Consider the following 27940-nt stretch of genomic DNA (forward strand, 5'->3'; position numbering starts at 1 on the left):
GTATTCTATCACGGATTGCAGACACTTGTACCTCTACTTTTATGCGTGAGTCAGTGGCGTTCCATGCGCCTGAACCGCAAGCGCCGCTCGCGCGCAACGAGTTGCAGACCTCATAAATGGGCGTTTCCCGCTTTTGGCGTTCCATGCGCCTGAACCGCAAGCCGCCGCTCCCGCGCAGTATAAATTCCAGCAGGCGGAATTTACCGGTATGCTCTGCCTAGGCGGAATTTATCGCTCTATAAAATTTATGTCCGAACAAAGCCCCGGACAAATAAAGAGTTGCTCAAAAATTAGTTGGTTTTTTCCGGAAAGTGTCCGGTTGTTAAAATATCCACTGCTACTAGCAGTCATGCTTCGTATGGTATGGTAGTGACACCCGTATGCACACGTCACGGCCGTCTTCGAATTGATTAGAGAATATAAAAGATGAGTCTTTCGTACGCGAATGTACTGTAGTTCTTTCAGAAGTGCGCATTTCTAAGCTTGGCCACTCTCTGAATAAAATCCAAATGGCTTGCGTAAAGCCTTAGCTCACAACTAATTTCCTTCCAGCAAACATCCTTCGCGTCATCGCCAGCTTTGAGGCTAAATTGGCCAAACGTCTCGCCCGTTTCGTCGTGAAAATTCACGGCCACCGTCTCCATCCACGCATTGTCGGTGTTACGAGGATCGTCGACATAGCCCTCGTAAATCTGAAAATGTAAAATCTAATTTTTATTCGAATCTGCAGCTTTTAATTTACCAACCTTATCTCCGTGATGAAACAATTCACCGAGTTTTGATTCTACAGCTCGTTTCTTGTCTTCTGGAAGGTCCAGAGCACTAAGAGCTTCCTCGCTGAACTCTCGTTTCAGAGTTAGGGACACATCTTCTCCAGCATCTACCATCCCCTATAACTGAGATGACTATATGCTAAGAAAACGTTCGCTGTATTACCCACCCCAGGTATTGCCCATTCTCCGGTATCTTTTCGCTGTATAGAAACAAACTCCAAAACGCCTTTTCCCTCATTTTGAACAATTGCTCCTGAGCAATCTCTCTTCCATCTACATCACAAAGCACATAGAATTAATTAATTAATTAATTAATTGAGATTGCTCACCGTGTTACTATAGGATCGGCGGCGTGATTAGGTCCCCACTTGCCCAAAAGACCTCTTTCCACAATTCCAGTCCGACCAACAGGATTTCTACAAAATAATTATAGAATTTGCAAAACATGTGTATGTGCTCTCACACCTTGGCATGCCGGAAACTATTTCATAAATTCCACTGAAACTTCTGCGATCGATTTTGCCGTCGATTTTATTGAAATTGAGTTTTGCATCGCCACTAAAACGCAAAGCATTCGAAAACGTCCCGTACAATCTCGTCACAAGGAAATCGACCTGATATCTGGATCTGCCCAGACGGGATTCGCTGCAACCGGCGCCGCCGTGTAGCGAATAGGCTTGTACTCGGGAAAGTCGTCGTTCCATCGCACTCGATCGTCGGGAACGGCAAAGCGTTTCGGGCCTCCCGGATACGAACTTCCTCGACACTTGACGTGATTCAGAGCGCCGCTCATTGCCTTTCGCATGCAAACGATGAAGAGAATTGAGGCAGCGAGCAAAAACTCCAGTACGCTGAGCTGCGCGAGACCTCTGCGCTGTGCGCACAGCTGCGCGCATCGTCGCTAAGGTCAACCACCCCGCCTACCTGAAGATTTTTCTCCCTGCGATATGGCAAGCGAGCGTCCACTCATCGAAGGGCCTCTAAAACTTTTGCATCAAATGTAACGCTTGCACGACGTTTATTCGTTCGTTTACGTTCTCTTCGCGCCAGAGACGTCTCTTCGGACATTTTGTGCTGTTCACTCTCGGAATCCTCGCCCCTTTACGTAGCTGTTGGCTCGGCTGACGGCATAATTCGCGTAAGTGAAGTCAATATTGAATTTGCGAGAGGCGAGAGAAACGTAAACGAGTCAAATAACCCAAGGTGTTCATACCAGAAACGGGCACTCTCGTCTTCAAACTGACAGCACCCGACAAAGGTTACGGACCCGTTACGTCAGTCAGTTTCAAGAAAAGACGAGCGGAAACAGCCAATATATTACTGGCTACGTGTAAGTAACAAGACGGTATGAAATAAAAATACATCCTTTGGGGACATATTGCCAGACGGGGGCGGATTCGTTTGTCATTGGCATGTGACGTCCTCCAAGTGCCTGAATACAATCAGGGAAGATAGACAGACGCTGGGTGCCGCTAGTAGTCCCGATGGCCTTCATTTCTCCACCGTCGGCTCCGACACCTACGTGAACGTGTACAACGAGACGACTCATCAGCAGGTGCACTGTTTCCAGTCAAGGTAAACAGGGGGGCGTTGTGGAGCTCAAATGAGAACGATAATACTCGGCTCTCTAGTCCAAACAAAAGTGTAATGGACGGGCATCAGATGCGCGTCTTCACAGTCAAATACCATCCCGCTCAGCCGCGAATGCTCGTCACTGCCGGGTGGGACGACACAGTGCAGGTTTAGTTTCCGTTAGACAGATGAGCACCTACCTATTTTTTTCCCCCCGATGCATTCAGTTCTGGGATTTGGAGGTTTCGCACAGTATTCGGTATGGCCACAGCATCGCCCCCTTTTCTTCCTTCACTCGCGACTACTTATTCAGACACATTTCGAATGTTCACGTTTGCGGTGACGCCGTCGATATCAACGCTGACGACAGCACCGTTCTCGTTGGTTCGTGGCGATCGACCAATAGCCTGCAGCTCTATGATTTCAAGAGCTGCAAGCTAATGAAAACGTTGTCATTCGGCCGCGGAAAATCCTGCCAGGTTTATTATTTATAATCCCATTTTCTGGCTCACCTTTTGGTCTCGGTCAGTTGTATTGCGCTAAATGGATCGATCAGGGGATGATAGCCTGCGGCGGAGGATCCGAGAACGTGGCGAAGATCGTCGAAAAACAGGCTGGACGGGTACACAGTATAGTAACGTCTGAGCGCTTGAGTGTTCACCTTTCCTGTAGAATCAGGCTCGGATCAGCAGAATGCAGCACGCCGTGTACAGTCAGGATTATTTCCTATCGTCACAGCGTCAACGTCTTTACGTCGTCACAAGCGGTTCCCTTCTCTTCATCTATCAGCACAATTTCTCCGGTTTCGTTGACGTAGGAGACGAGTAGAGCGAACGGGACAGAGCTCCGCTGCAGAACTGTAATTTTAAATCCAAGATTTTATGAACTTGGCAGGTTCTATATAGAGAATCTGCCAAATTCGAATAGTTTAGCTAGCAAAAATAAGAATGATTTTGTTCAATTTCTCTGCGAATGCAAATACAGTTATAGATAGAATTCAATTTTCGCTAGTGATTGATGCCTGTGTTTGCGTCTGACTAACTTGCCTTTCTTGACTAAACCTAAAGCAATCGCCCACAGGAAAGAAGTTGAGATTTCCCTTGAGGAATAAATTCCAGACGTAAGATTCCTGAAAATAATCTTTCATCGATGCATAAAGAATCGGGGCCGCCTCAACGTACTTGTCCAGTAAATTCCGTTTCCTGTTTGTCTATGAGGTACATGAGGAAGAACCTGAAAGGAAGACGTTGAGCAGTGAAGAGAGACCGCGTATTTGACTGACATGTAGTTTGCCATGTTGTGCTCTTGCTGCACGTGTCGCTCGAATCCGTGCGGAGTTTTGTCAAATTGCTCTTTGGCCACGCCGCAAATAAAGCACTTGGTCTATATAAGAGGAAAAAGTAGAGACATTAACTAATACATATGAACGTCAAACCTCCATTTCAATTTGAACTCCTTCGGCCTTATCTCGAAGTTCTCCAAAAGAGTCGATGATTAATCCTATGAACAGACTTAGCAAACGAACGTTTGACTCGCAGCAGATGCAACCTTGAACAATGGCCAACAATATGACGATGACGAAGAAAAAGAAGGTGACATCAAAGACAATTCTATACATCTCATAGTCGTCTCCGTCAGCGCCTGCAATTTCGTCGCCAATGCCGCCGCCAGCTCTCAAGCCGGCATGCAAATGAAATAGAAAACACTGTATACAATAGGCTTGCATATGTGGGAATTTCTCTCCTAGCTGTATCAAACCGTTAGCATGTCGTTGCATTTTGGATCTGGTGATCCAGCCGTTTCTTTCACGTAGAATTTTCGGAAAAAGTTGAATGCCAATACGGTGTATATGAAGATGACAACGACGGTCATCATGAGCGTCAGCAGCAGTTGCTTGGCATTGTGCGTGACGGATTGAAGGACGGCCTGAAGTGTTTTGAAGCCGACCACAACGTCGAGTAGGTGAGTGCAGAAGAAGAAGTAATTCCAATTGGCCAACGCAGAAAAGAGGAGATAGAACAAATTATAGAGAAATGCCTATTGTGCGTATATAGTAAGACGGGTGAAAAAACTAAAGCAGTAATCCTTTACCTTGTCAGAAAGGACTACGCCAATAACCCACAGCCAGTATCTCCAATCAAACGACTCTCTACAGAGAAACGATGAAGCACTACATGTAGGTGTATGAGGAAAAATACTTTTGCGTATCGTCATCTGCGTCTTCCGAAATGTTGAGCATTGAACATAGTTTGCTCCTGGAAACTGTGGACTGATATCGTGAAAGAGCCTGTTTTGGTTTGCAAAATCATTTTCTCTTTCAAATCACGCCAGGTCTCCTTACTCTCTGTTTCACCATCTTGTCCCAATAATTCATTGGAAAATTCCTTTACACGTGACGCGTCAAAACATCGCATAGACTCTGCTGGTTCAGTTTACCTGCTCTTGATAACCAGACGATGCCAATAGCCGGACCAAGTTTCTGGCGATCCGGTAATCCACGCACCGTGAAATTCAAGTTGCCTGGCAACATATTTTTCCATCTTGAATATGACCAAAGGAATCTAAAGTCCGGCATGGCAAACTTAAACGCAGCACTTATATAAGTGAACCTTCAGGTGCACGTAGCCAATGAGAATAGAAATCGAAACGAGCAGATGAGCCAGTCCGAGCAACCGTATTCCAGAAAACAGCAACAGTTGATTTGTGTCCGAAGTTGCCGACTGCTTCTCTTCTATGGCAGACGACGCCTGTGCAAGAAAGAACCTGGCTAAAGAAACACTAGGAATCGAACTCCACTGCAAACCTTGTAAAACAGTAGCAAGAAATTGACGCAGAAAACCATGACTAACGCTACTTGTTTCAGAACGTAATAGAATCGGGAGAAGGCAGCCTAAAAACAGTTCGTGGCTAAAAGCATATAAATGACGTGCATAGAATTCGACTTACCAAGAATTTTCGTTTCGCTAGAGCCACTTTAGGAATGTAGGGCGTTTGCTCTTCCACTGAAGCAGCTACTGTCTTTTCGTTGACTGACGGCAATCGTTTGAGCTTTGACGACGGACTCTCTTCTGTCTTCGTCTTCTTCGGAATTTCGTCCTCGTCCGCTTCGAATATAATCGCGCTCAGTCGCCGTTGATTGGCAATCAGCGCCGCCGATTTCTCGTGGCTGAACTGTCGCGCGAGATCCTTCTCCTGAAAATTCACAGGCGACGACGGGAGAGGCGTGCTCTCCGACGAACTTCCCTCTCGCTTTAGAATTGTCGGTCGTTGACGTTGTCCGTCGACGGCGAGAAGTCCAGACGAAAAGGTCATTTCAAGCGACGACGAACCGCGTCGCAGGAGGCTCGGTCTGTCTACCTCCTTTAGAGGAACGTCGTCTTGGGTTGCTTCCATTGGAACCGACATAGAGCGCTCAATAGTCCGTCTTCTTTGAAGAGGACTTTTCTGTGGACTACTTAACGTTATTACAGGCGTTTTCAAAGACGGCGAAGTATCCTTCTCTTTGGGCTGTTCTGTTTCTTCCACTGTGGGTAACCGGTTCTCCATACTATTCCGCCTAGAATTGTTTAGAGATTCGGATTTATTTGCTGGCGTGCCGTCGGTCGAAGTAGAAGGAGCGGACACGTTTGATCGGCGACGTCTGAGCAACGTCTTTGCCGGAGGAGAAGCCGATTGCAAGTCACGACCCTCGTCGTCCTGAACCAGCGCGTTGGCTGACGGTGACGACCCCGCAAACGTTTCCACGCCGGGGAACGACGGAATGTCGCTCACAAAACGAGTTCTATATATGAGATCAGGTTGGCTAAAAAACTGTTCAATTGCAAAGAGAAAATTCATTACCTCTTCCAAATAGCCTTTCCAAATGCGACAGAGAGAAGAAATGGTAAGTAGAAAATAAACTTGAACCATCGAAGACACCAGCTGTTGGCGGTGTTCAAAGAAAAAAACGACTCTCTTTCAAGGTCAAGGCCGGACCTATTTTAAAAATACGTTAAGAAATAAATCTTCAAAGTAGTCTGTTCGTGCGTGCGCTTACGCGATTCCATCTCCATCGAGTACAGCTACGTGTTTTTGCAAGTGCGTTTCTGCTCTCATGAGTCTCTGTTGCTCTTCGACGTCGCTGATTGAAGCAGCATGTTGCATCTGCGCGGCAAAGAAGCACGGTCACGCGCCGATGGAGAACTGCATGGCTGGGCCGAAACAACCTACCTCAAATATCGTATCTTCGCAAAAACTGACAAATTCGGTCAACTTTTCCTTATGACTTGCTCTGTTCACTGAATGCAAGAACGAGTGCTTTGAAGCCTAGAAGGAAAAAAGGTAAGCAGCTTCTACATCAAGTCTATATAAGCATGCACCTGGATTTGGGGTTCTTCCCATTGACTCAATCTCGCCTTTTTAATCTCGAAGTAAACTCGTTCGACTCTCTCGTTTTTTCCTACAACGCATCTCATTTTCATTACCGTAGCAGAAGACGTTGACTATATACCCATTATTTCGATGCGACCGAGGCATGGCTCAAAATGCCTTAGAAATCTCTTCCATTTGTCCTTGAAAATCTTTATTCTAAAGAACTGAAGAGTAAGGCACCTGCTAGGGCAAATCATAAAACTCGCCTGATGTCATTTGACAGATGTTCGGACAAATTCGTCAAAAGCATTGCGTAGCTAAATCCTACGCAAACGTGCAACGTCGTCGATTCGTTGCCGCGCGCCCTACTCGCCTCCCCTTACCAATATCTTCAGCTGGCATGTAGAATCTTTCGGTGAATTCCATGTAGTCGAGTTTCCCGTCTTTATTGACGTCAGCACAATCCATCAGCTGACGGATCTCTTCTCTGGAATACATATGCTGAGCAAGCATTGCCTGTACAGTGAAACAGAGCGCAAGTTACTTAGGCGCTTCCAATTTTTTGGGCTACGTATTATAGTTCACGGTTTTCGTCTCATTTTGAGCCATGGGCTATATAGCTCATAATTTTTGCTTGATTTTGAGCCATGAACTACCGATAGTTCATGGTTTATGTCTAATTTTGGGCCATGAGTTGGCTTCCAACGCTAGACGCAACGGTATCAGGTTTGACAGAAGTGAGGCCCCCTTTCGCCACGTGGCTGCTACAAGTTCAAAAACGCGTTGTTTGACCGCCAGAAGACCAAAAAACGCGTTCTTTTGACTTGGAGAACCTTTTTAAAAAGTAAAAAACTCGACACCCGATATCAAACCACACAGAAGACGGTGCTATGGAGGTTTATCCGATATCAGAATGCCTTGCTCTCGTCATTGCTAGGAAGGCAATCCATGCCCTTGTCAAGTGAGGAAATTGACCAGCCACCGGGCTATAAATGGTCACACCTTGGGGAGAGTTACCTGCTCCCTTCTATCCTAGCTCTGAGAACTCTGATTGTTGATGTACGAGCTGGCTATTTATACTCGGAGAGGCGGGGCCTGATTTGTGCCGCAGCTTTACAGCACGAAAATGCGCGTCGTTTCGAACTAGAAACCAATGCGAATCGACTCAAAATTGGATTCTACTATCGTTTCGAACAAAATTTCGTCGCGATTCGGTTTCTATACACGAAGAAATGGTGAACGGAGGAGGAGCTAAGAGAGAATGATATCATTGTATGACATCATTGTCTGATGCAAGAGAATACGCAATACGGTTGAATACGCTTCGAAACGCGTTCTACGACGAGAAATAGGTCACGAAATAAATTCTATGGCATTCTAGAATCGTTCGGTCGCTACTTGGACGCGAAAAAGCGAACGTATGCGCGCCTAGCTCGTAGTGACGTACGTACGTGTACGTGAGCATGCAAGATGGCTGCCAGCTCAATCGTTAGCTAAGCGAACTGAACGACAAGCGAGAATCGCTCAAACGCGTGACAATTAGTACGGCCGCCGCCGCAAATCGCTTTGCTCATGCACTGCTCGTAGAACACGAACGAACTATATATATATAGTTCATGGCTTAATTTTGTCTATTTTTGGGCCGTGTACGTACTCGTTCGGGCTACAACGGGTATTCGAACGTACGCTGCACTAACCGGGGACGACCGGGGGCAGTCGGCGGAGCTATAGGCCCTAGAAACGAAATACTGTAGCATGCTTCATACTTGCTCAAACTCTTTCGCAGAAATCCAGCCGTCTTTGTTTTTGTCGTACTCCTGCAAAGAGTCATCATCAGTTGACTGATGTAAGGGACGTTTTTCGAGCCTCTAAATTACCTTAAATGCCTCGGAGGTAATGACATCATTCAGCCTGATAAACATATCAAAAAAGAAGAGAATTTCCTACAGAAGATAGATGTGTGTAACCGACAGACTAATGAAACTCGTTCTACCTCCAAAAAAGACGAACACTCTTCTAATGTGTCCACCATCTGCTTTCCAACGATAGTCGAGTGCTCGTTTCCCTCGAGAAGTCCTAGAAGCATGATGACCATGTCTTTCTGCAGTCGAAGCAACTCTCGTAGCAACTCCAATTGCGAAACATCCTGCACACAGAACAAACGAGAAGTAGACGATTGAGATCCGATTAATACCTTCGACAGTCGACCCATAATTTTAGCAAACACGTGCAGAAAACCGCCAACGGCATCCCAAAGACGACTGTAGGCGAGAGTTACTTGGTTTTCAACGCAAGGACCCTAATGGAAAGAGTCTCTCGAGTCGCTTTCAGGTACGAGTCCACCGCTTACAATCGCTTACCTGAATGTATTCAGTCAGAGTACGGAAAACTTGCTTCGCGACGCGAGCGGCACGCGAAAAGCTCTCGCGTCCTTTAGCATCAATTGTGGGCTGGGCGGAATAGTGCCAATAGAAGTCGCTTATTGACTCTTGGAGTCGTAGCAGGTAATCGACAGTGCAAATGACAATGTTCACCGTTGTGATGTTGCCTGCCTGAGTACGAAGAATGTCTTGAAAGGCTGCAGACACACTGTCCAATGAGCACGAGAAATACACATAGACTTTTTACCGCTGTTGTGGCCCTCGCATAGCAGTTGCAAAAATCGAAAGAGGGAAATGGTGAACGACGCATCACTCAGAGTTTTGATTCCTTTTATCCAAGCTATAGACGAAGAACAACGCAAAAACGCTCGACCAACCTTCAGATTTTTCTTTGCTGATTCCGAGCATTTCTGCTTTGTTATGCCGTTCGTACGTGTCAAGATCCAAAACACTACATTAAATGAGTGAGACGATGACCAGATCCAGTGTCTAATTCTCCTACCCGCAACTTGCTATAAGGGACGACATGCTGTTAAAGAACCCCACGTCGCATTTAGATTTGAGGTAGTTGAGCATGACCTAAGAGAGAAGAAACACAGCCTCGTCAGAATGAAACTGAATTCGTGCTGGCATATCGTATCTTTAAGACCGTTTGCACGTCTGAATTTCCTCCACGTAGTAAAGCGATTCCAAGCTGCAGACTTTTCAGTGTAACCTGATTTACGCGGCCTACATTGAGGAATTTTTTTGACAAAGTTCAAACAGAGGAACAATGTTATACATACCGGAACACTCGGAAAGCAGCATGATAACCATTTCAGCAGCCCCTCTTCGTAGCAAGTTGCCTTGATGCTTCAGCAATTGCCGCTTCTCTGTTTCCTGTTCCTATAATGATCATACGTATAATAGAGAAAATTAAAAAAAAAACAAAAATCCAAAGACTGACCTCAAATGACTTCTCGTCGTCGTATTCGTCTTCCTCTTCGATTCCGCAACTCTGAAAACCGCTGCATCAGAGAAAAGTCTTGCCAATTTGGTCGCTACTTTACTTCACTCATGATTTCAGCATAAGAAACGTATAGGAGATTGGATTCAGACCTATGGAGGAGTTACACTTTCTCTAATTGTTGTATTAGAAGAAATTACATTTGTTCCCCAGCCGCTGCTCTTGTAAAGTACTCCACGAGCTGTCTAAGTGGATCAATGCGCGGCAACTGTGACTGGTGCTGACGCTGCAGCTGGTTTCGACGAGAAAGACGGTTTGTTCCAGCAACTGATTCTTCAGTGGACGATGGTAGAACGCTTTCACCGGAATCGAGGCTCTAATATTGTGACAATGAAGTACCCAAATATAAACTATTGCTTGGTTCCAAACCGTTAGATGATTCATCAGCGTTATGTGCTTCTTCACTTCGTCGTGCAAATAAAGATGTTTGTACGTGGGAATAAAAAGATTGACGGCTCGGTGCCTGAAAGACAAGCAAGGCCAAATACAGCGCCAAACGCTCGCCTATACAACTTGTACTCACAAAGGAATGCGGCAAAGTGGAACCATGAGAAAGCACTTCATGACAGCTCTCTTTTTCTGTTGGGTAAGAACTCTTCTCCATACGCTCGTCCTGCAAAGACCGGTATGTTCCATCTAAAAATGAAAAGCCTCCTTAGTTAACAAAATTAAAAATTGTAGGCGCTGTCTCTTGCGTTGTGGAGTTGATAAAGGACTCGAATGACGTCATAAATTCTGCTCTTCTGTTTCTCAAGTTCTGCAATCTGCGTCTTCTGAGCAACTGATTCCCAAACCATCGAACGCTTCAAAAAAAAAAAAGATAAGCAAATCATTCTAAGACAGCGTCTTCTCAATACCTTTGAAGCACCAAGCACCATCTCAATATATTCGCTCAATTCTTCTTCAGACGCGTGCTAAAGTCAAAAGACCTCCTCGCTTTGCGATATAGGGTGCAAAACAAAATTTGTCAACCTGACTGAGCATTTTCGCTTGCCCCTCTTGAACGAGCCTCTGCTCTTTCTCCGACAATCCTTGAATGACGAGCGGCACGAGTTTTTTGAGACAGTTAGCCATGGCATTATCCGCCGCCGCCTTGCCGCACGGACAAGTGTGCGACTTGTGAGTCGGCAGCGAGCACCGCGAAACCGCGTCGCTTTTCGGCGCTCCGAACAAGACGGCGACCGTCGATTCCGCTTTGCAGACTCGCGCCAGTCGAACGGCGTCGTCGGTCACCAGAAACGACTGATATTCGCGTCGAAAATGAGGCGATTTGTACCAGCAGTGAAAGAGGCCGGCGATAATCGAAAACAATTGCATTGTTTCGTCTGTCATCGACTGGAGATCGTCCTTGTGAGTTTCCACCAATTTGATGACGAGAATGAGAATGGAGCTCAAGTCGCGAACGAGGACTTGATAATGACAACTTATTCTCCCCTCGGCTTCGATGGGATTCGGCTCGTGAACGATCCTTTCGCTTTGTTTCGATAGGGTCTGCGACGCGTCGAGGAGAGAGCCGAGCAAAGGCACGAAGTGACCGCCGAGCAAGTCAGTTGTACAATAGGGCACGAGCAGAAGTGCATAAGCTAAAGAAAAAAGTATTACTAAGCTTCTCAGAACGACGTAGTTGCGTACACGTTGCAGTGCAAATCCAGTCAGCTTTCAAACGAGCGAATTGGGTGCTCACAACCGACAGAATGTGTCCAATAATGCTGTCTATGAGAGGACTATCCACGTAGGTATCGTACACTGATCTGAGTTGGTACAGGATCAGTATAGAAAGCAACTAAATGGGATATGTACTGCACTTACCCTCGCCTCAAGCAAAGCGCACTTGGCCCTTTAGTCCACCACTCCGACACGTAGCTATCGATTGCAGTGTCACGAGTAACAGCTAGGGCCGGGTTATGTATCTTACCTGCACAAAAACGGCAGCACGACGGCCAGACTGTCCGGCATATCGGCCAGACCGTTGAAGAGCTCTTTTCCGACGTCAATCGCCGTAACCGATTCGCACTCGCTATTCAATTGAACGTTGGCTTTCTCGAGCAATTGTAAAAGCGAAAGAAGCGTGGGAAATCCCGGCGTTTTGTTAATTTTTTCCAAAACTGCTGTCGGCATGACTTGAGCGATGCTGCCGAGCGCTTCTCCGACGACGCGATAGTAGGACCGGTCCGGGAGAGCGCCGGCATTACCCACAGTCCACAGACGATGCACCAACGCTTCGGTCGTAGCCATATAGTCACCTAACGTGCCAAAGCGTCGACTTTAATACAGCGAAAGAGGAAATCTGTTACTGATTAGTGTCGATCCGTTGTTTCGGCCAAGGTGACAGTAAAGGCTGGTCGTGACGGGAAGAGAAATGCCGAAAACGTACGACGTCATGTCGGGTTCCAAGCAGTAATCCAAATCGGTCAACTGTAGGTGACAGTACTGCTGCCACTGTCGCTCCGTGTCGGGCGAAACGTAGTCGCACATGAATCTAAAACGATGTATGGAGAGCTACGAGCGTTTGCACGAAGAGTTCTCCGTTCGACACTCACTGGACGTCGAGGGCTCGAATCAGACTCCTGAGGACGCGGCCTACCTGCCCCTGCAATTTGACATTGTAAAATCTCTCTCGGCCATTTCTTGCTGCTTGAGAAGAAACGCAGAAGAGGCTGACAATGAGAGCCTTCTCTTCGCGCGATGCCAAAGTCCGGCCTTTGCCTCGTCCGCGCTCCGACGCGAAATATTCGTAGTGCGTTTCGAGATAGTCTCTCAATAGAGGCATCAAAACCTGAAATTACATGTTGCACCCAGTGCGTTTATATGCGCGCTCACAATCGCACCTTGGGACCAAATATCGCTGTTGACATCTTGTCCCGTGCTTCGCTGCCTCTGCTTGTCGATGCCGCCTGCTCCATCACATTCAAAATCCACTGCAAAAGCCAGTACGCGAATCGTCGATCTAGCGCCTGAGAGGCATTGATTGTCAACGTTTCGACGTCTTCAATTCTAGACGGCACCGACTAGAGAAAAACGTTCGTCGCAAAGACTTTTGTGGTATATACCTCCTAATCCGATAGCCGCAAAGAACAAAATATCTCAGTATGTCCGTAGCACTTTCACGATATTTCGCTTTGTCCTTTTCCAGAAGCATGTCATAGTGAGCTGGTCCCTCAACGGCTGTCAAATGACCTGAATAATCGGCGTCATCTAGTTCCGTCGCAACGAAATAATACTACCTTCGTCTTGTTCCTCATTGTCTCTCTCGTGCGACGACCGACTCTCGCATAGGCATTCGGCGAGTCTTTCCGCGAGACTTTGCAACTCTTTCGTCAGTGCAATGTTCGAAAAGTCGAACGGTTGTGGATTGTATTTGCCGTCGGCGTCCATCGATACGGACAGCGAGAGTTGACGGGCCTGATCCGTCGCACTTTCCGGATTGACGTGACTGATGTCCCAGCCCCAGTTAATCATCGCTTCGACGCACAGCATGACGTCGTTTTTGTAGAGTTGCTGGCGCTAGAAAAACACGACGCGCGTTTTAAATAATTATAACCTATATAATATGTACTTCGCTGTCCAGATCGTTGAAGGGCTTGAGATCGGGATTCAATTTCTCCCCGTTGCTTCCCTCAGACCAGCCGTCCTGCATCATCATATACGACCATTTGTCGTGCGCGTATTCGGCGAAGCGATCGGCATTCAGCAACACATGTTGAGCAATTCTGCCCCCCACAAAAAGACAAGAACGTCGCAAAAAGAGAACTACAAGAGATATAAGTATACCTACCCTTGAGGATTAGGCGACGGCGAGCGAAACTTCTTCCTCGTAGAACTATCGCCGTCGCCGCTCGCTCGTTGAATTTGCGTGAAGAATTGCCTCTGCAGTGTGTAGTCGGGAGCCAGAGCGCAAGCGACGGCACCCAAGCACTCCAAGCCGCGCTGGAAAAATTCGTCGTCGTCCAAGAGAGCCTATAAGAAGAGCGAAAGGTAGACGCAATAAGCGATCGATGGTGGGACTATACTCTTTTGTGAAGCGTGTCGATGAGTATGGCAAAAATTGTTATCGTCAAGTGCTTCTCCTCGCTCGTCGCGCTGCCGTGCACGCTGTCCCAAGTGCGGTCGTCGTGAGACGTCGAGACGCCGTAGTATTTTTTGAAATGTTTGTAGTGAAGGTGAATGACTCTCAGGGCGACGAGCGCATTTCCCGTCACGTTTTTCACGTCGCAAACCAGCTTTCGCATCAGTCTTTGCATTACTGAAGGACTCAGTTGGCTAAAGAAGAGAGAGAAAGAGAAGTCACGTATTGACGGCTCTTCGGCATGGCACTGTTTTTACTGACTGAGTGAAAGCGACAAGAAAGTCGGATACTTTGCTTCTTTGCTGCGAACCGAGCCAGTCGCTCTTCGCGAGACTGTAGCACGTGTGAAGCAGAGCGTCGACGACGGGCGTGTGCTTCGACGATCCGTGAAAAAGGCTTGCGTTGGATGTGAGCAGAGGAAGAACTGAGGAAAAGATGTAGCGATTTAGAGCCAAGAAGCAGTCGGAGTCTGGAGGAATAAGTGCCGTCTAAAAACCGATCTGAAGACACGATATATCTGGCGAAACCGATGTTCTTACCAAGCCTACTCTGGTTGCCAGTCTCATGTCAGGCAAAAACGATCTCTCCAGCAATTCGACCATTTGATCTTGGTCGCTCAAACCGTAGACTCTCTCGAGAAAGTGCAAAGTAGCCGCCTTGTGATGCGGTTGAATGCCGACGAAGCCTTTCGACAGGAACCGGCCTTCGACGACAGGAATATTGAACGGAATGGTTAACACGGAGATTAATTCGTCGAGCGGTATCAGGCTTCTTAGAATCGTATTCACTCGAGTGCTTGTACTCAGTTTGTCTTTCGTCGTCCGCTGCGATTGCGTTTCGGATCGGTTCGACTTCACGCAAGCACAGTGTCCCAACAAGTCGATCAGATTGGCATAGAAAGCCAGAGCGGACGCTCCTCGATCTTCTTTTGCATTCGGACTCATCGTTTTTCTTTCGAGACTCTCGTTGTCGCCACTCGCCTTCCTAGAAAGTCGCAAATCGTCCGAATTCGTTTTCTTCAATCGTTCGCTAATATTCTCGAATCCGAACGGCACGTCGGTCGTCTGTTGGCCGCTTTTCGCCGAAAACGAATACCGACGAAATCCGCTGACGTGCGAAAGAGCGCTCGAGTCCCCATCGGGAAGCGAAAGCGGCGTAGGCAGCTCGATTCGTTCTCTGGACACCAAACTCTCTGCAGTGCACTGGCGGAGCAGACGTCGCCGTCGAAGACTGCCCCATTTTTTCACGCTCATTCCACCAAAAGGCGGAAGCGCTGATTTTTCCTCGTCCTCGTCGTCCTCGTCGTCGTCCTCATCGTCGTCCTCGTCTTCGTCGTATTCTTCCCCTTCTTCGTCGTCCTCGTCTTCGTCGTCATAATTAGTCTCGTCAAAATGTACGGAAAACTGTTCCTTGCTATTTGCTCCCGATTCATCGTTGTCCGTCTTCGACGTCCTCCTTTCTCTTTCGTCGTCGCCGTTTTGACGACCGTGAACGAGTTTGAGACGTTGTTCGAAATACAGCTCGGTTTCCAGCACGGCTTCCTTGAACGCCTGATAGATTCCTTGTCCGTCTGCATCCAAAGCCGGGCCCAAACACTCGGGACGTCGAATCAAACCCCGCACGACGAGACCGGCATTTTCCTCAACAGTCGTACCTATGCCAAAATTGATCAAGTTTTACGCCAGGGCCCCACAGCACAGTACTCACCGTTTACCCATACAACATTTCGTAAAAATTCGAGGTAGTGTTCGCATTCCCTTGGAGACCATTCTTCCATGCTAATCGAGCTGTCCAGACGACTAAGCCTCTTCGTCTCTGGCCACGCACTCTCGTACGAAGCGGTCCCGCCGGCGACAACAGGAAGACCGACGGCTAAGCAAAAGTCGAATCTAACAAAGAAGACGTCGTAAAAGTTTGCGACAACGTACCAGCTGCAGATAGCAGAAACACGATTCTATCAATGTTAGCTTCCTTCAGTGCCAGAGCATTCTCCTGGCTGTCCTTGAGAGCGGCCGTAGCTACGCACAGACAGCAACTCGATCCCTTTAGAGAGATACAAGCTAAAGCAACGTACAATCGATAAATTAAATCAGTGAAAAAATAGCAAAGCGCACTTGCTGTCGAATGATCGAGCAGGAATTTCAACTGATCGAAAACGGCTCGTTGATTCTGGCGACTCGAGCGGCAAAACTTGATTAGGAATTTACAGCATTCGGCGACAATAATGCTCGAGTCCTGCATTCCTTTCTAAAGCAAACACAGCACTGAGAACAGGACATTAACGTAATCTTTTTTTACGAAGCTCGTTAGAGAAGTGCGTGATCGGTTGCGACGCGACAACGAAACGTCGACAGTGCCGAAAGTGTTCTTCAGCAGAGTGAGAACGGCATCGTGAACTCCCAACGATCGCATCAGATCGGGATGTTGGAAGAACATGACGCTATTTCCAATGTCCCTAGAGAATCGCACCGTGGATCTTCCGTCGTTGCATCCTCCATTCAATTCTTACCTCAGACCGTCTCTGAGAATCTCTTCCTCTCTGGGTCCCATTCGGACTTGGAGTAGCGACAATATGCTGCCCAATGCGTCCATCACTTTCAAGATCTCGCCGGCGCCCGTGTCTTTAACGACGTATGTCTTCGCCAAGGCTCGATGCAGTTCGCCGACGCCGTCATACTGCCGATGAAGCAGAGAGAAGGCTTCGCGAATCAAAGCCGGATCTCGCAATCCCTGCTGACTCCACAGCAGCATCGTTCGGGCAATGAAGTCACGTAAACAGAACGTTCCTATAAATAAAGTTTTCAAGAAAAAAGTCAATAGATAGATAGGCTCAAACCGAGTCCGTTGTCTTTGTCATTGCATCTGCCGTCTAGCAGCCCCTCAGCCAATTCTGCTACTTGCTCCTGTGGGCTCTCCCCGGAGAACGTCAAGCAGTTCTTCAAACTCTCCGGATGAGCGCATCGAGTGAGAATTTCGTTCTGAAAAGCGTGAATGGTATCGGCAAGTCGACTATCTTTTAGATCCAAGTCAACACCAGTCTTAAATTCCTCCAGCAACAACGCCATCTTAGAAGATCAGTAATAAAGGAAAGCGGAAACTGACTGCCTTGAGTGGTGGTACCTGCTCCAGAGGCGGTCGTCTGAATTCGCTCGTTCTTCTCGCCGTCATAGACGGAGAGTAGTCGGTCGCATCCGATACGGAGTTGAGTCTCTCTTCCTGTCTCTAAAGTTCTCGTTTAGGTGAGGTGAGGTAAATGCCGATGGGGGACCCCCCGCAATCGAACCTCCTGAACGCTTTTGACAAAACGTCGAGCAAATGCCACGATTCTTTCAACTTTTCGCCGAAGTTGACAATCGCACAGATGCTGCAGCAAGTGGGCAATTTCTAATTTGATCGGTTCCTGAGTACCGACGGACACAAGCCCGCGCCACGGCTCAGCGCCTATATACAACACACAAGTGTACCTATAGTCAACATAACGACGTTTCACGAGCAAAAGCACTCACCGCTACTAAAAGCGACGGAATCAAACGCAACAAGAACCTGATGCAGTTCTTCCTCATTGAGAAGCCCTTCCACAAGAAGTACCTAGTTACAAACCAACAGAATACTTCGCACCATACCTATAACCAAAAGATGATCCAAAACTTTAAGAAGAGGCCTGAAGTGCAAAAGATATTTTCACGCGAGGCAATGCATCTATGTCCCTTACACGAAATAGTCGATCATAGCTTGCTGATCTAGATCTCGTCGATAGAGCGACGCTTCCGCCAGTCCAATCCGTAGTTGATCGAAGAGACTTTTCTTCAGTTCGGCGAGAGGAAATTTGACGTCGGCTTCGGCGTACTCGAGACAAGTGTGTCCTCCTTCCGGTATGATCATCGTATCGCCGAGCGGCGATTTCGGTGAAATGCTTTCAGCTGATGCGACGACGATAGACTGCAGTGAGAATTTTCGCGACGTCGGTTGGATGAGACGACCAATTTCCGACAGCGGTACGATGAATTCGCTTTTCGTCAACAGTCTCGCACTGGAGTGCGTCGCAAAATGAAGAGATATGAGAAGATTGAAGAATCCCTGTCGGAGAATGCCAGGCAAACTCGACGATTCGACGCACTTCATCAGTTGCGCGTTGTCAATCAGCTGACAGATGATGTGAGCCAAGCGGAGGTTTCCGTGGGAGCACAGAAGACTGTAAAGAGACAGGGTCTCGGCATGAAATCTGACACCAAAACCATTATAAATATATGACAATGTCAGTAAACTCTAACCTCATCAGTTCTGGATACTCAACCAATTCCAACAGGTTTAAGACGGTCTCTTGCTCTTCGAGTATTGCGACCACGGACGAAGCTAGCACAAGTTCAAATACGTTAGTTCTCAGTACCATCGCCTTTGTGGCTTGCTTACCTGTCTCGTCGCAGATTACCGACGACGATTTGTCTGGATTACGTTTCACGGTCAAGCGTTCTTCGGACGACGGAAGACGCACCCACGAACAATCTTCCAAAGACTGAACTTGTATGCGAGGAGGACAGATGTCCGTCCAATCCGATTCCGTCACAATGGCGTTGATCAGCGGTTCGCACTCCTACAGAAAAAACATGTTTCTTAATTAAGAAAATTCAAGTCAATGCCAACTCACGGCTTCAGGAGAAAATTCAAATTGGACGAGACTTTGTCCCGAGCTGAGGGAGAAATAGGCAGGAAAAAGAACAGTGCCCCGTGCAACCTACGAGAGAATAAGCCGTCTTATATATAATAACATAAATTAAGATGCCTACTTTTTTCCGACAAACCGGCACCCCTTTGCCATTGATGCAATACGAAATCTCGCGTCTATCCGTGTCCAAAATACACCCGACAGCCACTTCTCTCGACAACGGCCGATCTCCGAGACACGTGTGAAGATCGGAGAGCGTGCAAACGTACGCGCTTCGAATGGACACCGTCTCGTCGCCGTCGCAACGGTCGACGAGTCGAACGGAATGACGACCGATCCGATAGCCGTTCGTGCCGCGAAGAACGTCGCTGTGAAACGTCGGAGTCACCCAGCCGATTTCGACGTCAGACGGAACTTGACCGGGGAAAATTCGAACGGTGAAGGAGAATCGTCCCGAAACACAACCGTCGTCGCTTTCCGATATCGGGGATGACGGCGAAGACGACGAACTGTCTTCAGTGAGACCGGCTGAAACAACCTGACTAACGCTGTTGACGTCGTCTCTTTGATTTCGTCCGCATCGAATCGAAGCATTCAGTCTCACGTACTCCCATTTCGACGACTTGGGTAGGGGCGACTTTTTCGTCACGACGATAGCGTTGTTGGCGGCGAGAGACGAATTTCGGCTGAACACGTCGTCCGTTCGTGCAATTTCCAACGAGTGGTGATCCGAGCTGACGTCTTGAAAAACGGGAAAGTTTCTCGAATACCACAGGGGTAGAAATTTTGTCGTATTGCTGAAATAATACTCGAACTACTGCAGCAGCAGCAGCTTCACGACATAGCGTACCTGCAAAACGGCTCGTATCCCTCCTGAAGACCGTACTGATTGTAATAGCGAAGACTTTTCAAATCCTTAGACAAAAATCCTATATTTAAGAATTTCTAAACGCGAGGTTTTCTACGTGGCCAAAATTCAAGGTCGCCTCCTGTCCTTCACCAAGAGTCACGGCTGGAACGAAAGCTAAAGAGCGGACGGATTATTCCGTCGCGTGTGCACGTGGAAGACGTTCGTCTCACCTTTTTTAGGCAGGCCAACGAAAGCGTCGTTACTGCCTGCACCGTCCATTAGCAGTACGCCGTTCAAGGTAAACTCTTCGTAGAGAGCAACGTCACTGTACTAACCGACCTCTTCTGCTAATAACGTCATTTACCTATTTTTTTCTCCTTCAAGTCAAGCAAGCATCCTACGGTATCGCACTCCGTCCACGTCTTACCAAAAGTGTCCGAGTCGTTGTGCCATTTTCGGGCCTTAAAAAAGCGTGTCGAGCGATTACGTCGAAATGAAGACACTTTACCAGGTATCCATCAAAAGCGTAGGAATTTTCGTCGTTTCCTAATTGAATTCCCGCTTGAAAATCGACTGTCGCCCAGCCGACTCTCGCATAACCGTCCGTCTTGACGGTCACCTCGTAGTACCTAGAACTCAAAAAATTCAATTTAATCGAGATAGCCTGACGTCTTTACTCACCACTTCCCCGTCGACACTCCGCAATTATACTGACCACGAAACGTTCGGCAAACGGAATCGGCAGAAGACAACTCTCGACTCAAATCTGAACAAGAAAAAAATTTTTCAGAAAGTCGAGAGAACAAATCGAAAGCAAGCGATACCTCGCACAGAGACCGACTCGTGCGCGTCCGACACGGACGGCTGAACGAGCGTGAATCCGTAGGCAATCAGAGTGCGCACCGACTCGAGAGCCGTCGCTCTGTTGGAGTCCTTGACTTCGTCGGAAAGCTTTTCGTAGGGAACGAGCAACGGATTTCGTTTCTTGTCGCCGTCTTTCGCCTTCCCGTGCGTCCAGCCTTCGGCTATTCGACTTCGCGCCCAGACGTCGTGCGCGTTTTTCGCCAGCAAATCGACGAGCATTTCCAAGTGTCGAGGCAACGGCGGCACTACGGAAAGATCGAGCGGCTGGGGAATGTATCCATTCGACATCCTGTATCTAAAAATTCAGATTTTTTCGTACGTATCACAGACGGAATGTATTATTCGTTTTTACTTTACTGGCGATAAGGCTAGCCGCTTAATTTTGTGACGATCTGCACCGTCGAGACCAATCTGGTATCCTAATGCCAATAAAGTCCTGTAGATAATATAAAAATGTACTTTGTGCAATGAAAGGAGAAGGAGAGCGATTCACTTGAGTGTTTGGAATGCCATGTCCACGTCATAAAATTTCTCTTCTTCTGACAGAGCTCCAAAAGGAACCAGACACGGATTGTGCTTCTTCTCTTCGTCTCGCTTCTTTCGAAAAGGCGACAATGTATAAACACCTTTATATTTGGAGAACGCTTTGATCGCTCACCGGTCCGTAAGAAAACCCGTTCTCTATCTTTTTCATGGCCCACACTTCGTGAATGTTTTCGGCCAATTGATCTCGCACCAACTCAACGCACGACGGTAAATCGACCTAGAAGAAACGCAGTGAGATGATCTTCTCGCCGAACCGGTGCTCTCACGTCAGACGTATCAACCGGCGCCGGCACGTAACCGGAGAAGTCCATCAGAGCAGGAAGACCTTTGACTAATCCCACTTTAGCGTCGCCCAATGACACGCACTTGGTAATGGGCACTTTGGTGCCTTCAAACGCTTCGTACAGACCGGCGTAGCCTTCCGGCGGATTGCTGTGCGAGTTGAGAAACTCGCCAAGATTGGGACCAAAATGAAAGGAGCAACTGAAACAAGAAAATTCAAAAGAAATACAACCGCTATTTCTGATTTCATACCTGATGCCAGCGGACATTGAAATGATGGGAAAGAATACGCCCGACACGTCTCCAATGCCGATCTCTCCACTCACCGTCTTTCCATTCAACGTAAATTGAACGACGCGCTCTTGCAAGTCCAACAAACAGCCGACCACGTCGCCCAAGCGAAAGCCCGTTCCCCGCACAAACTCGCAGGCCTTCAAATTCAGATTGAGATCGTCTGGCCTCCAGTCCTTTCTTTCGACCGATTTCGCTTGCCGCACGAGTCGTCTCTTGGAGGATAGGAGTCTCGTTTCGAGACGTCGTCCGCCGCACCAAATACTATCGCCATCGAATCCGTACGAATGCAAATCGTCGCCGACGGCGCCGATCGAACAGATCCCGTTGCCGCCGAGGAACGGTCGAAAACCGCTCGAATTTCCCCAGCCGATGCGAAGAACGAGAAGGCCAGAATCTTCGTCGTTGCCGGCGTCCGGTGCCATTGCGTCGACGGATACTTCGTAGTACCAACGAGGATAGAGCGCCGCTCCGTGGCGAACGCCAACAAAGATGTTGGCTCGGACGCTTATAGAGAAAGATGCTCGTCGCGCGAATGCGCCCGCCGCAAAGTCGGAAAACTTACTTCGCCACGTGATGAACCAAGCGAGTGCGTAGAATGAGATTTTTGGGAAGCAAGTGACTGCAGATGAGATTCTGATTGTCGCGAACTGCGACCCCATTGCAAACGCACAGTGCAGACAGGGCTTCGAGAACCTGAAAAGAAAATGTCTGGTATTTTTAAAAATTCGCTTTGGTGCGATGCAGACCTTTTCGTCTCGTCCGCTCTTCTCCAAAAAGGCGACCATTGATCGAATGTGGCTAGCAGTGATCTATTGGGGACAAAGAGGAGATGAGGGCTCGAGAAATACACCATTGGCTTCGCACCATGTTAAGAACTTCGGGACTATCCGTAAGGATGCAGTGAAGAACGGTTAACACACCTGATAAAGAACGTGATTGCGTACGTCAATTTGACTGTGCGTTTTTTCTTGCCTTTCGAAGCTTGCCGATGTGACGTGCACAGCTTCTCAAAGAGCCAATCGAGGCACTTGCTGAAGGCAAATTGAGAACAGTTGACTGCATTGCATCGGATCATTGCCGCTAAAGATCACGTATATCCGACATCCGTGCTAGGTATAGGATCTTTGTTGTGCCTACCCAATAATGCGTACATTTTGACTGTGACATTCAACAGGCCCTCGCTCCAGCAGCCGCTCCCAGATCTCCTCAGACGTTCAATGTGCTCGGTGACGTCGAGACCAAGAGATATCATTCCCTAGAGCAGAGAAACTATTAGTAGACGTTTGCGTTGAATAAACGCTTCACTTGTCCTCTAAAAAGATCCTGTCTCATTTTCAGCACTTTCAGCTGAGCCTGCTGGCAATCGTGATCTAGAGAAAAAAAATTCTTCTGATTAGATCTACAATGTGGCGTCACAGCTTACCAGCACTGCTATTGGGCCGAGAAAAATATTTCAGAAGTCCGTCTTGTATTTCGAGAATTCCGTCTATTTTTTCGGAAATAGCGTCAGAACCGGACTCCTTTGTTGTCTTCGCCGCGCTAAAAACACACGAGACAATAATAAAAGCGCTACTTTGAATAGTCGGATTTTTCACTCTCGAAAAGACGACATGATTCGCGTGGAAATCCTCATCACGTCTGCCGCTCGTATTTCCTCCTCTCCGGCTCTCGTTACGGCAAATCCGAAGTTCATGTGCCATTCGACGAGACCCATTGCTTTGACGTATTTGCCTCGTCTCGCCACCTTTTGTCTCTTGGCGGTCGTCGTTTGAATCTGACCTCAAACCTCTAATAACGTACAAGCGGTTCTAAGCCACTTCTTTCTACCGGCTGTCCAAGCCAAAGAGACGATTTGTGTTGAAGAAAGACGATGGAATTGCCGAAACTAATGGCCGGTTCACCCATTCCCATTTCCTTAGTATCGTCTGCGGAGAGATGGTCATCCTATGCCCCCAAAAAAGATTCGACTAGCTCTAATAAGAATGCTGTCAGAACCAAGTACCGCCGATCGTCTTAGATAAAAAATAGAGCTGTCACGTTCCGGAGTGAAAACCAACTTGAAGTCCTTCCCATTCACCAACGTCAAATATGTACCTGAGAGTACGCCTGGATATATAGCATGTCATACAAAAATAATATATTTTGAACCTGAAACAATGTTTTTTATCCGAATAGGATAGCCCCACTGAATAAAACCGCAGCCCCATCTGATCACAGGAGAAAAAGGCTCTCAAGAGGACCATTCATCTATAGAGGTGCAGTGCTTACTTTGTTCTAAGCGTTTCAATTTTCCACAGAGATCTCGCGTGTTTGTTCATTGACCCCGATTCAAATCGGACGACGCTACTACAGTAAGAGATGCAACCAATATCAAATATACTACACTAGGGCAAACGCTTGTATGCTTGTATAATATATACTAGGGGGGAGAACATGCCTCTACATAAAAATACCTTGGGCCGGTCGTCTCTTTTGGTGCAGTGAGACACTCGTTGGTGTGAAGGTGAAAAAATCGAACGACGTTTCCTCCTCTCATATAGCCTATAAGCGTAAGTCAAACTGGTGACTTTTTGAAAGCGAGCCCTCCGCTTGCTTTTTCTAACGGTGCTCATTCTACCGCATCCGACCGTCTGAATCACCCAAAACGTCTGCTGAAACGACATTTGAACGAAATTTCCTTCGACGTGCTGAAACAAACCACGCCCGTCAATCATACTATATATTCATTAGAATATTTCACCAGATAACGTTCCGTCAGAACACTGACAAGAATGATGTCATCACCCCCACGAACCTATTATATATAATAGAGTTATAAGTCTCCTAAAAAAAATTCCATTATCATACCTTCTCTCCTTCTGATCGTTGTCTTGATGACGGATGCACAGTGAACCAGCATGCCTCTTCTAAAAAAGGATATAATCAAGGACGCAAAAGATGCACCTGGTTTCCTCTTACCTTCCGGTGTCTCCGAAAGACCAACGTGGAAGGCTAATTTGTCATTCAAAGGTGACGTGGACAAGCAAGATAAATACTAGAGACGAGCGTAATGCATCCTTATAGGCCTCCTGCTGATGACAGTAACCTTTTGGCTCGACTTGTGTCTGAGCAAAACTGCGTGCCCGTAGAGCAGCGTCTTCCTCGACGTCTAAACAGGGAGCAAAAAAACAATAACAAAAAAAAACGTCTCCAAAGCGGCGAATAGACGAACGGATTCTTTGAAACTCGACGTCGTGATCATCTCCTGGAGCGCTCGCACCGAATAGGCGTGTTCCAAGGTAAAGCAGCAGTGACTGAGATTCACAGGCAAATCCTGGCAATAGAAGTAAGGACTCTCGTCATCCCGGAACTTTCACCGAAAAGACGACGAACGAACCTTCGACTGTTGCAATTCGAATTCGCACACGCCGGAGCCGAAGCCGCGAGCCGAAAGCCATCCGCGTTGGGGCTCGGTGAACGACGCCGATTCGGCGTCGTCCACGACGGACGCCGAGAAGCAGATGTCGTCGTCCTACGCGTCGCAGTGCGAAGGGAATCGTTAGTTAGGGTAGCGAAGCGACGTTGAACTAATTCGTCTTCTCGGGGGTGTTCGCGCCTCGAGAACTTTCGATATCATCTCCTATCCTTTCGACGTCTTACAGTAGAAGGGATGCGATGCTCGCTATAAGCTATGGACGACTTCTGCTGTACACGCGTAACCTGAACCTGGGCGAGGCGCGACGCGGCGGATGTGCCCTCTTTTCTGCTAGGACGCGTGGCGAGTCTAGCCCGTTACTGACCGTTCGAAGAAAGACGACGTCGTCGCTTTCTGGGTCTTTTTTTCCTGACGAAAGTAGACCTGCCTGCATTTGGCTTTGGCTAGCTGCCGCGTTTTGCGACGACGAGGTGAGATGACGCGCGCTATGCTACACCCTCGCTCTTTCGCCTGGTTTCCTGCTGTGAGCTCCACGCGTCGCCAGAAGAACGAGGGAATTTCGGACAAGTTTTGGTAAAGCCTAATTACAGAGATTTCGAATTTCGGGAATTTTCGCAATTGATTATTGGATCTGTTGCGGGAAACAGCATTTAATTTTTGGTAATTTTTTTGTTCTTGTGTGAGGTTTGCAAGTGCTGATTAGCTGAAGGACCAGCTTATGTGTACCATTATCCGGGTCTGACAAACGTGGCATGCAGAATGTGGATATAATGATCCTAATTTTTGAAGCTTTTCTTGCCACGGCAATTAGCCAGTTACGTTGGTGCATATTGGTAGAGAAAAGCGAACATTTAGCATTTGTGTGAGGGTCAGTGACGTATTTCGCGGTTAATTAACTTAGAGCGCGCTACGTACGTCGCAAATCGAGGTTTCTACCCTGTTGCCTTCGAAAATCGCCTATCTCCCGACAACAGTGACGACTTCTCTACCCGTGAAGTGCTCTTAGAATGGCAACAGCAGCAGAGGAGTACCTGAAAAAGTCTCACCTGCTGACGTACTTCAAAGATGCCATAGCTCAACTGCTCGAACACAGGGAGCACAATCCTAAGATTATTCCACAGAGGCAATGACTAAATTATCGTCCAAAATAGCAAATAATCAATTTTTTTATCTATTAGATTCTTGTTGGATTATTTCACATCAGTTCAGCAAGGCAATCAATCACTTCACAGAGAATATGATTATGTTACAGCTACGCCTTCGAACAGACGGTCATTGGTCAAGCTCTTTTACCAATCCTTTGAGCCGATTGGTAGACGAGGAGACTTGCTCAACATCAAGGAATATCATGCTCTTCTCTGCCTTCTATGTCCTGATTTTCCACTCGAATTGGTTCAAAAGACAGCTCGAATAATTCTCACTGAGGACGTGATGGATTGCCTTGTGTCATTCCCGGACTTTCTCTACGCATTTCAAGTGCAATTTGTCTACGAAGATTTTCTCAAATTGTGTCTGGAAGTCTATTCCGGCCTATTGGCTACAGTGCTTCGAGCTAATTCCAGTCAGCCAACTGTTGTTGTTGTTCCCACGTTGACAATGTCCAATTCACAAAGAAATGAAACCGATGCCTTACTGGGCCACCAAGTGTCTCCAGACAACGTGGATGCTCGCGTGTTCTTGTCACTGCTACGAGATCGATTGGCGGTGTGCGGAAGCCATCCGTCAACCGATGTGCTGGAGAGTGTGCTGGGACATCGAGAACGCGTTTCTTATTACGAATTCATTACTTTGGTTGTCAAGTCCAGCGAAGTGAACGCCCAGCTAGGAGTGTTGCCAAGTCGTGACGCTTTGTTTGGTAGTAGTAGTAGTAGTGCGGGAGTAAGCAAAGATGCCGATTCGTAAACGTTGTCGTCACTGAGGGTATATTTAGCTCTCGCCCGCTGCGCGCAGACCGCAGCACCTATATAAGATCCGGCTTCAGCTTTAGGCGCAGAATCAGACCACATCAGGCTAATTGGCTGCTACACCTAAGGCTATCACTCAGCGTCGGTCTCATAAATGCTCCCCACTTGAACGCCAAGTTTACAGAAGCGCGGATCATTTTGCCGCCTAATGTATTCACTCCCAAGGCACAAGGACCACCTCGTTTGCCGCCATTCCCACGAGTATAGCGTGAGCGGCATCATCAGTCACGCACAGCGGATTTCCCAAAAGTCAATATGTCCTGATCAATGTCGATGGTCGTACTTTACGAGCCTCAGTTAGTCTTAGAGAGTGACACGAGTTTATGTAGCCGTGGACAGACTGCTTGCCTGCAACCAGGAAGCTGCCCCCAACAACGATCCGGTTGAAGCCGATCATTAGCATGTGCGTCTGTCGTGAGACACATCCGGTGCGCGAGCCCCTAAAAGCGATGTGTGACACCTGGCCAGAACCAGTTCGAATTGAGCCAGACGTATGACAACTCAACAACAACAGCTCTCACGAAGACGGCGAGGCAGTTCCGTCGATCGCTTACTCCGTCGCAGTCGAGATCTTCGTCGAATATCGGCGGAGATGTTTGACGATCAGCGGAGGCGAGCCCTCACCCCGCAGCCGTCGAGGAGAGCGACGACGCCGTCTCCCACCAGCAACATCGAAAGACTCCTCAACGAAGCCCGAACAGAAGTGGTACGTAGCTTTTTGGTTCGAGATCCGCGAGATGTTTATGGGTAAATAAGCCAAATTCCTGTTTCAGAAAGAGCTCCAAAGAGAAGACGCTGGCCTCATACTCGAGATGCAGCACCTCTATAGTGACATACGGAAGATATCAAGCCAAGTCTTCTCCGATCCTTGGCCAGACGTCCTAGACTCACGCAGCCCAAGTTCTAGTGGCGTT

The 27940-nt window shown here is 47.7% G+C and overlaps 4 protein-coding genes across 6 annotated transcripts; 2 read left to right on the plus strand and 2 right to left on the minus strand.

The window, feature by feature from the left end:
* Positions 1-383: 383 nt before the first annotated feature.
* LOC136187487 (ADP-ribose pyrophosphatase, mitochondrial-like) lies at positions 384-1707 on the minus strand. The gene is made up of 6 exons (XM_065975089.1): positions 1388-1707; positions 1239-1331; positions 1103-1189; positions 941-1046; positions 747-890; positions 384-692 (listed from the first exon to the last, which is right to left on the minus strand). Exons 1-6 carry the CDS (start codon positions 1576-1578, stop codon positions 462-464), a joined length of 852 nt encoding a protein of 283 aa, XP_065831161.1. The 5' UTR covers positions 1579-1707; the 3' UTR covers positions 384-461.
* LOC136187484 (POC1 centriolar protein homolog A-like) lies at positions 1665-3346 on the plus strand. Its single transcript, XM_065975087.1, has 9 exons — positions 1665-1773; positions 1824-1911; positions 1977-2103; positions 2159-2348; positions 2405-2513; positions 2573-2604; positions 2659-2824; positions 2875-2967; positions 3018-3346. The coding sequence occupies exons 1-9, from the start codon at positions 1721-1723 to the stop codon at positions 3171-3173; spliced, it is 1014 nt and encodes a 337-aa protein (XP_065831159.1). The 5' UTR covers positions 1665-1720; the 3' UTR covers positions 3174-3346.
* On the minus strand, positions 3191-25534 carry LOC136187480 (ryanodine receptor 2-like). 2 transcript variants are annotated; one of them, XM_065975083.1, is made up of 99 exons: positions 25427-25534; positions 25024-25158; positions 24859-24960; positions 24733-24795; positions 24606-24681; positions 24495-24553; positions 24388-24441; positions 24241-24334; positions 24101-24188; positions 23916-23993; positions 23796-23854; positions 23650-23741; positions 23475-23591; positions 23243-23421; positions 23071-23186; positions 22953-23017; positions 22785-22902; positions 22620-22727; positions 22512-22567; positions 22394-22456; positions 22210-22340; positions 21606-22151; positions 21338-21554; positions 21184-21288; positions 21019-21119; positions 20878-20961; positions 20486-20820; positions 20343-20427; positions 20170-20290; positions 20026-20122; positions 19892-19966; positions 19777-19835; positions 19662-19726; positions 18933-19608; positions 18794-18880; positions 18559-18739; positions 18420-18501; positions 17861-18370; positions 17772-17809; positions 17655-17720; positions 17432-17589; positions 17269-17370; positions 16985-17213; positions 16658-16934; positions 16447-16603; positions 16263-16395; positions 16077-16208; positions 15856-16020; positions 14688-15802; positions 14410-14636; positions 14093-14342; positions 13858-14039; positions 13639-13792; positions 13307-13586; positions 13133-13259; positions 12911-13076; positions 12623-12858; positions 12377-12561; positions 11998-12325; positions 11892-11945; positions 11715-11833; positions 11055-11665; positions 10940-10996; positions 10778-10885; positions 10606-10718; positions 10452-10545; positions 10223-10398; positions 10126-10174; positions 10023-10073; positions 9862-9961; positions 9726-9805; positions 9579-9655; positions 9454-9527; positions 9324-9404; positions 9056-9273; positions 8890-8994; positions 8689-8841; positions 8573-8638; positions 8462-8512; positions 7079-7211; positions 6962-7019; positions 6835-6911; positions 6704-6783; positions 6555-6650; positions 6382-6488; positions 6186-6320; positions 5292-6126; positions 5149-5235; positions 4955-5092; positions 4782-4906; positions 4687-4729; positions 4544-4632; positions 4437-4494; positions 4104-4382; positions 3894-4050; positions 3781-3845; positions 3628-3728; positions 3527-3578; positions 3191-3474 (listed from the first exon to the last, which is right to left on the minus strand). In XM_065975083.1, the coding sequence occupies exons 1-99, from the start codon at positions 25493-25495 to the stop codon at positions 3343-3345; spliced, it is 15339 nt and encodes a 5112-aa protein (XP_065831155.1). In that variant the 5' UTR covers positions 25496-25534; the 3' UTR covers positions 3191-3342. The 2 variants fall into 2 exon arrangements, with proteins under 2 accessions (XP_065831155.1, XP_065831154.1); XM_065975082.1 differs by having other exon boundaries at positions 21019-21122.
* Positions 25030-27940, plus strand: LOC136187488 (centriolar satellite-associated tubulin polyglutamylase complex regulator 1-like). Of its 2 annotated transcripts, XM_065975091.1 has the most exons (4): positions 25030-26185; positions 26241-27302; positions 27356-27732; positions 27800-27940. In XM_065975091.1, exons 1-2 carry the CDS (start codon positions 26070-26072, stop codon positions 26962-26964), a joined length of 840 nt encoding a protein of 279 aa, XP_065831163.1. In that variant the 5' UTR covers positions 25030-26069; the 3' UTR covers positions 26965-27302; positions 27356-27732; positions 27800-27940. The 2 variants fall into 2 exon arrangements, with proteins under 2 accessions (XP_065831163.1, XP_065831162.1); XM_065975090.1 differs by having other exon boundaries at positions 26241-27732.

This window comes from Oscarella lobularis, chromosome 5 (assembly GCF_947507565.1).
Source record: "Oscarella lobularis chromosome 5, ooOscLobu1.1, whole genome shotgun sequence".
Classification (NCBI taxonomy): domain Eukaryota; kingdom Metazoa; phylum Porifera; class Homoscleromorpha; order Homosclerophorida; family Oscarellidae; genus Oscarella; species Oscarella lobularis.

Coding starts and splice junctions, on each gene's coding strand:
- LOC136187487 (XM_065975089.1), bottom strand. CDS start 1,578: ATGCGAAAGGCAATGAGCGGCGCTCTGAATCACGTCAAGTGTCGAGGA. Junction 1,190..1,238: donor ATAGTTTCCGGCATGCCAAG/GTGTGAGAGCAC, acceptor ATTATTTTGTAG/AAATCCTGTTGGTCGGACTG. Junction 891..940: donor GAGAATGGGCAATACCTGGG/GTGGGTAATACA, acceptor TCTCAGTTATAG/GGGATGGTAGATGCTGGAGA.
- LOC136187484 (XM_065975087.1), top strand. CDS start 1,721: ATGGCAAGCGAGCGTCCACTCATCGAAGGGCCTCTAAAACTTTTGCAT. Junction 1,774..1,823: donor CTAAAACTTTTGCATCAAAT/GTAACGCTTGCA, acceptor TCTTCGCGCCAG/AGACGTCTCTTCGGACATTT. Junction 2,605..2,658: donor GAGGTTTCGCACAGTATTCG/GTATGGCCACAG, acceptor CTACTTATTCAG/ACACATTTCGAATGTTCACG.
- LOC136187480 (XM_065975082.1), bottom strand. CDS start 25,495: ATGCAGGCAGGTCTACTTTCGTCAGGAAAAAAAGACCCAGAAAGCGAC. Junction 24,554..24,605: donor TCTTTCGGAGACACCGGAAG/GTAAGAGGAAAC, acceptor ATCCTTTTTTAG/AAGAGGCATGCTGGTTCACT. Junction 16,604..16,657: donor ATTCTCAGAGACGGTCTGAG/GTAAGAATTGAA, acceptor GCGATTCTCTAG/GGACATTGGAAATAGCGTCA.
- LOC136187488 (XM_065975090.1), top strand. CDS start 26,070: ATGGCAACAGCAGCAGAGGAGTACCTGAAAAAGTCTCACCTGCTGACG. Junction 26,186..26,240: donor CCTAAGATTATTCCACAGAG/GCAATGACTAAA, acceptor TTTATCTATTAG/ATTCTTGTTGGATTATTTCA.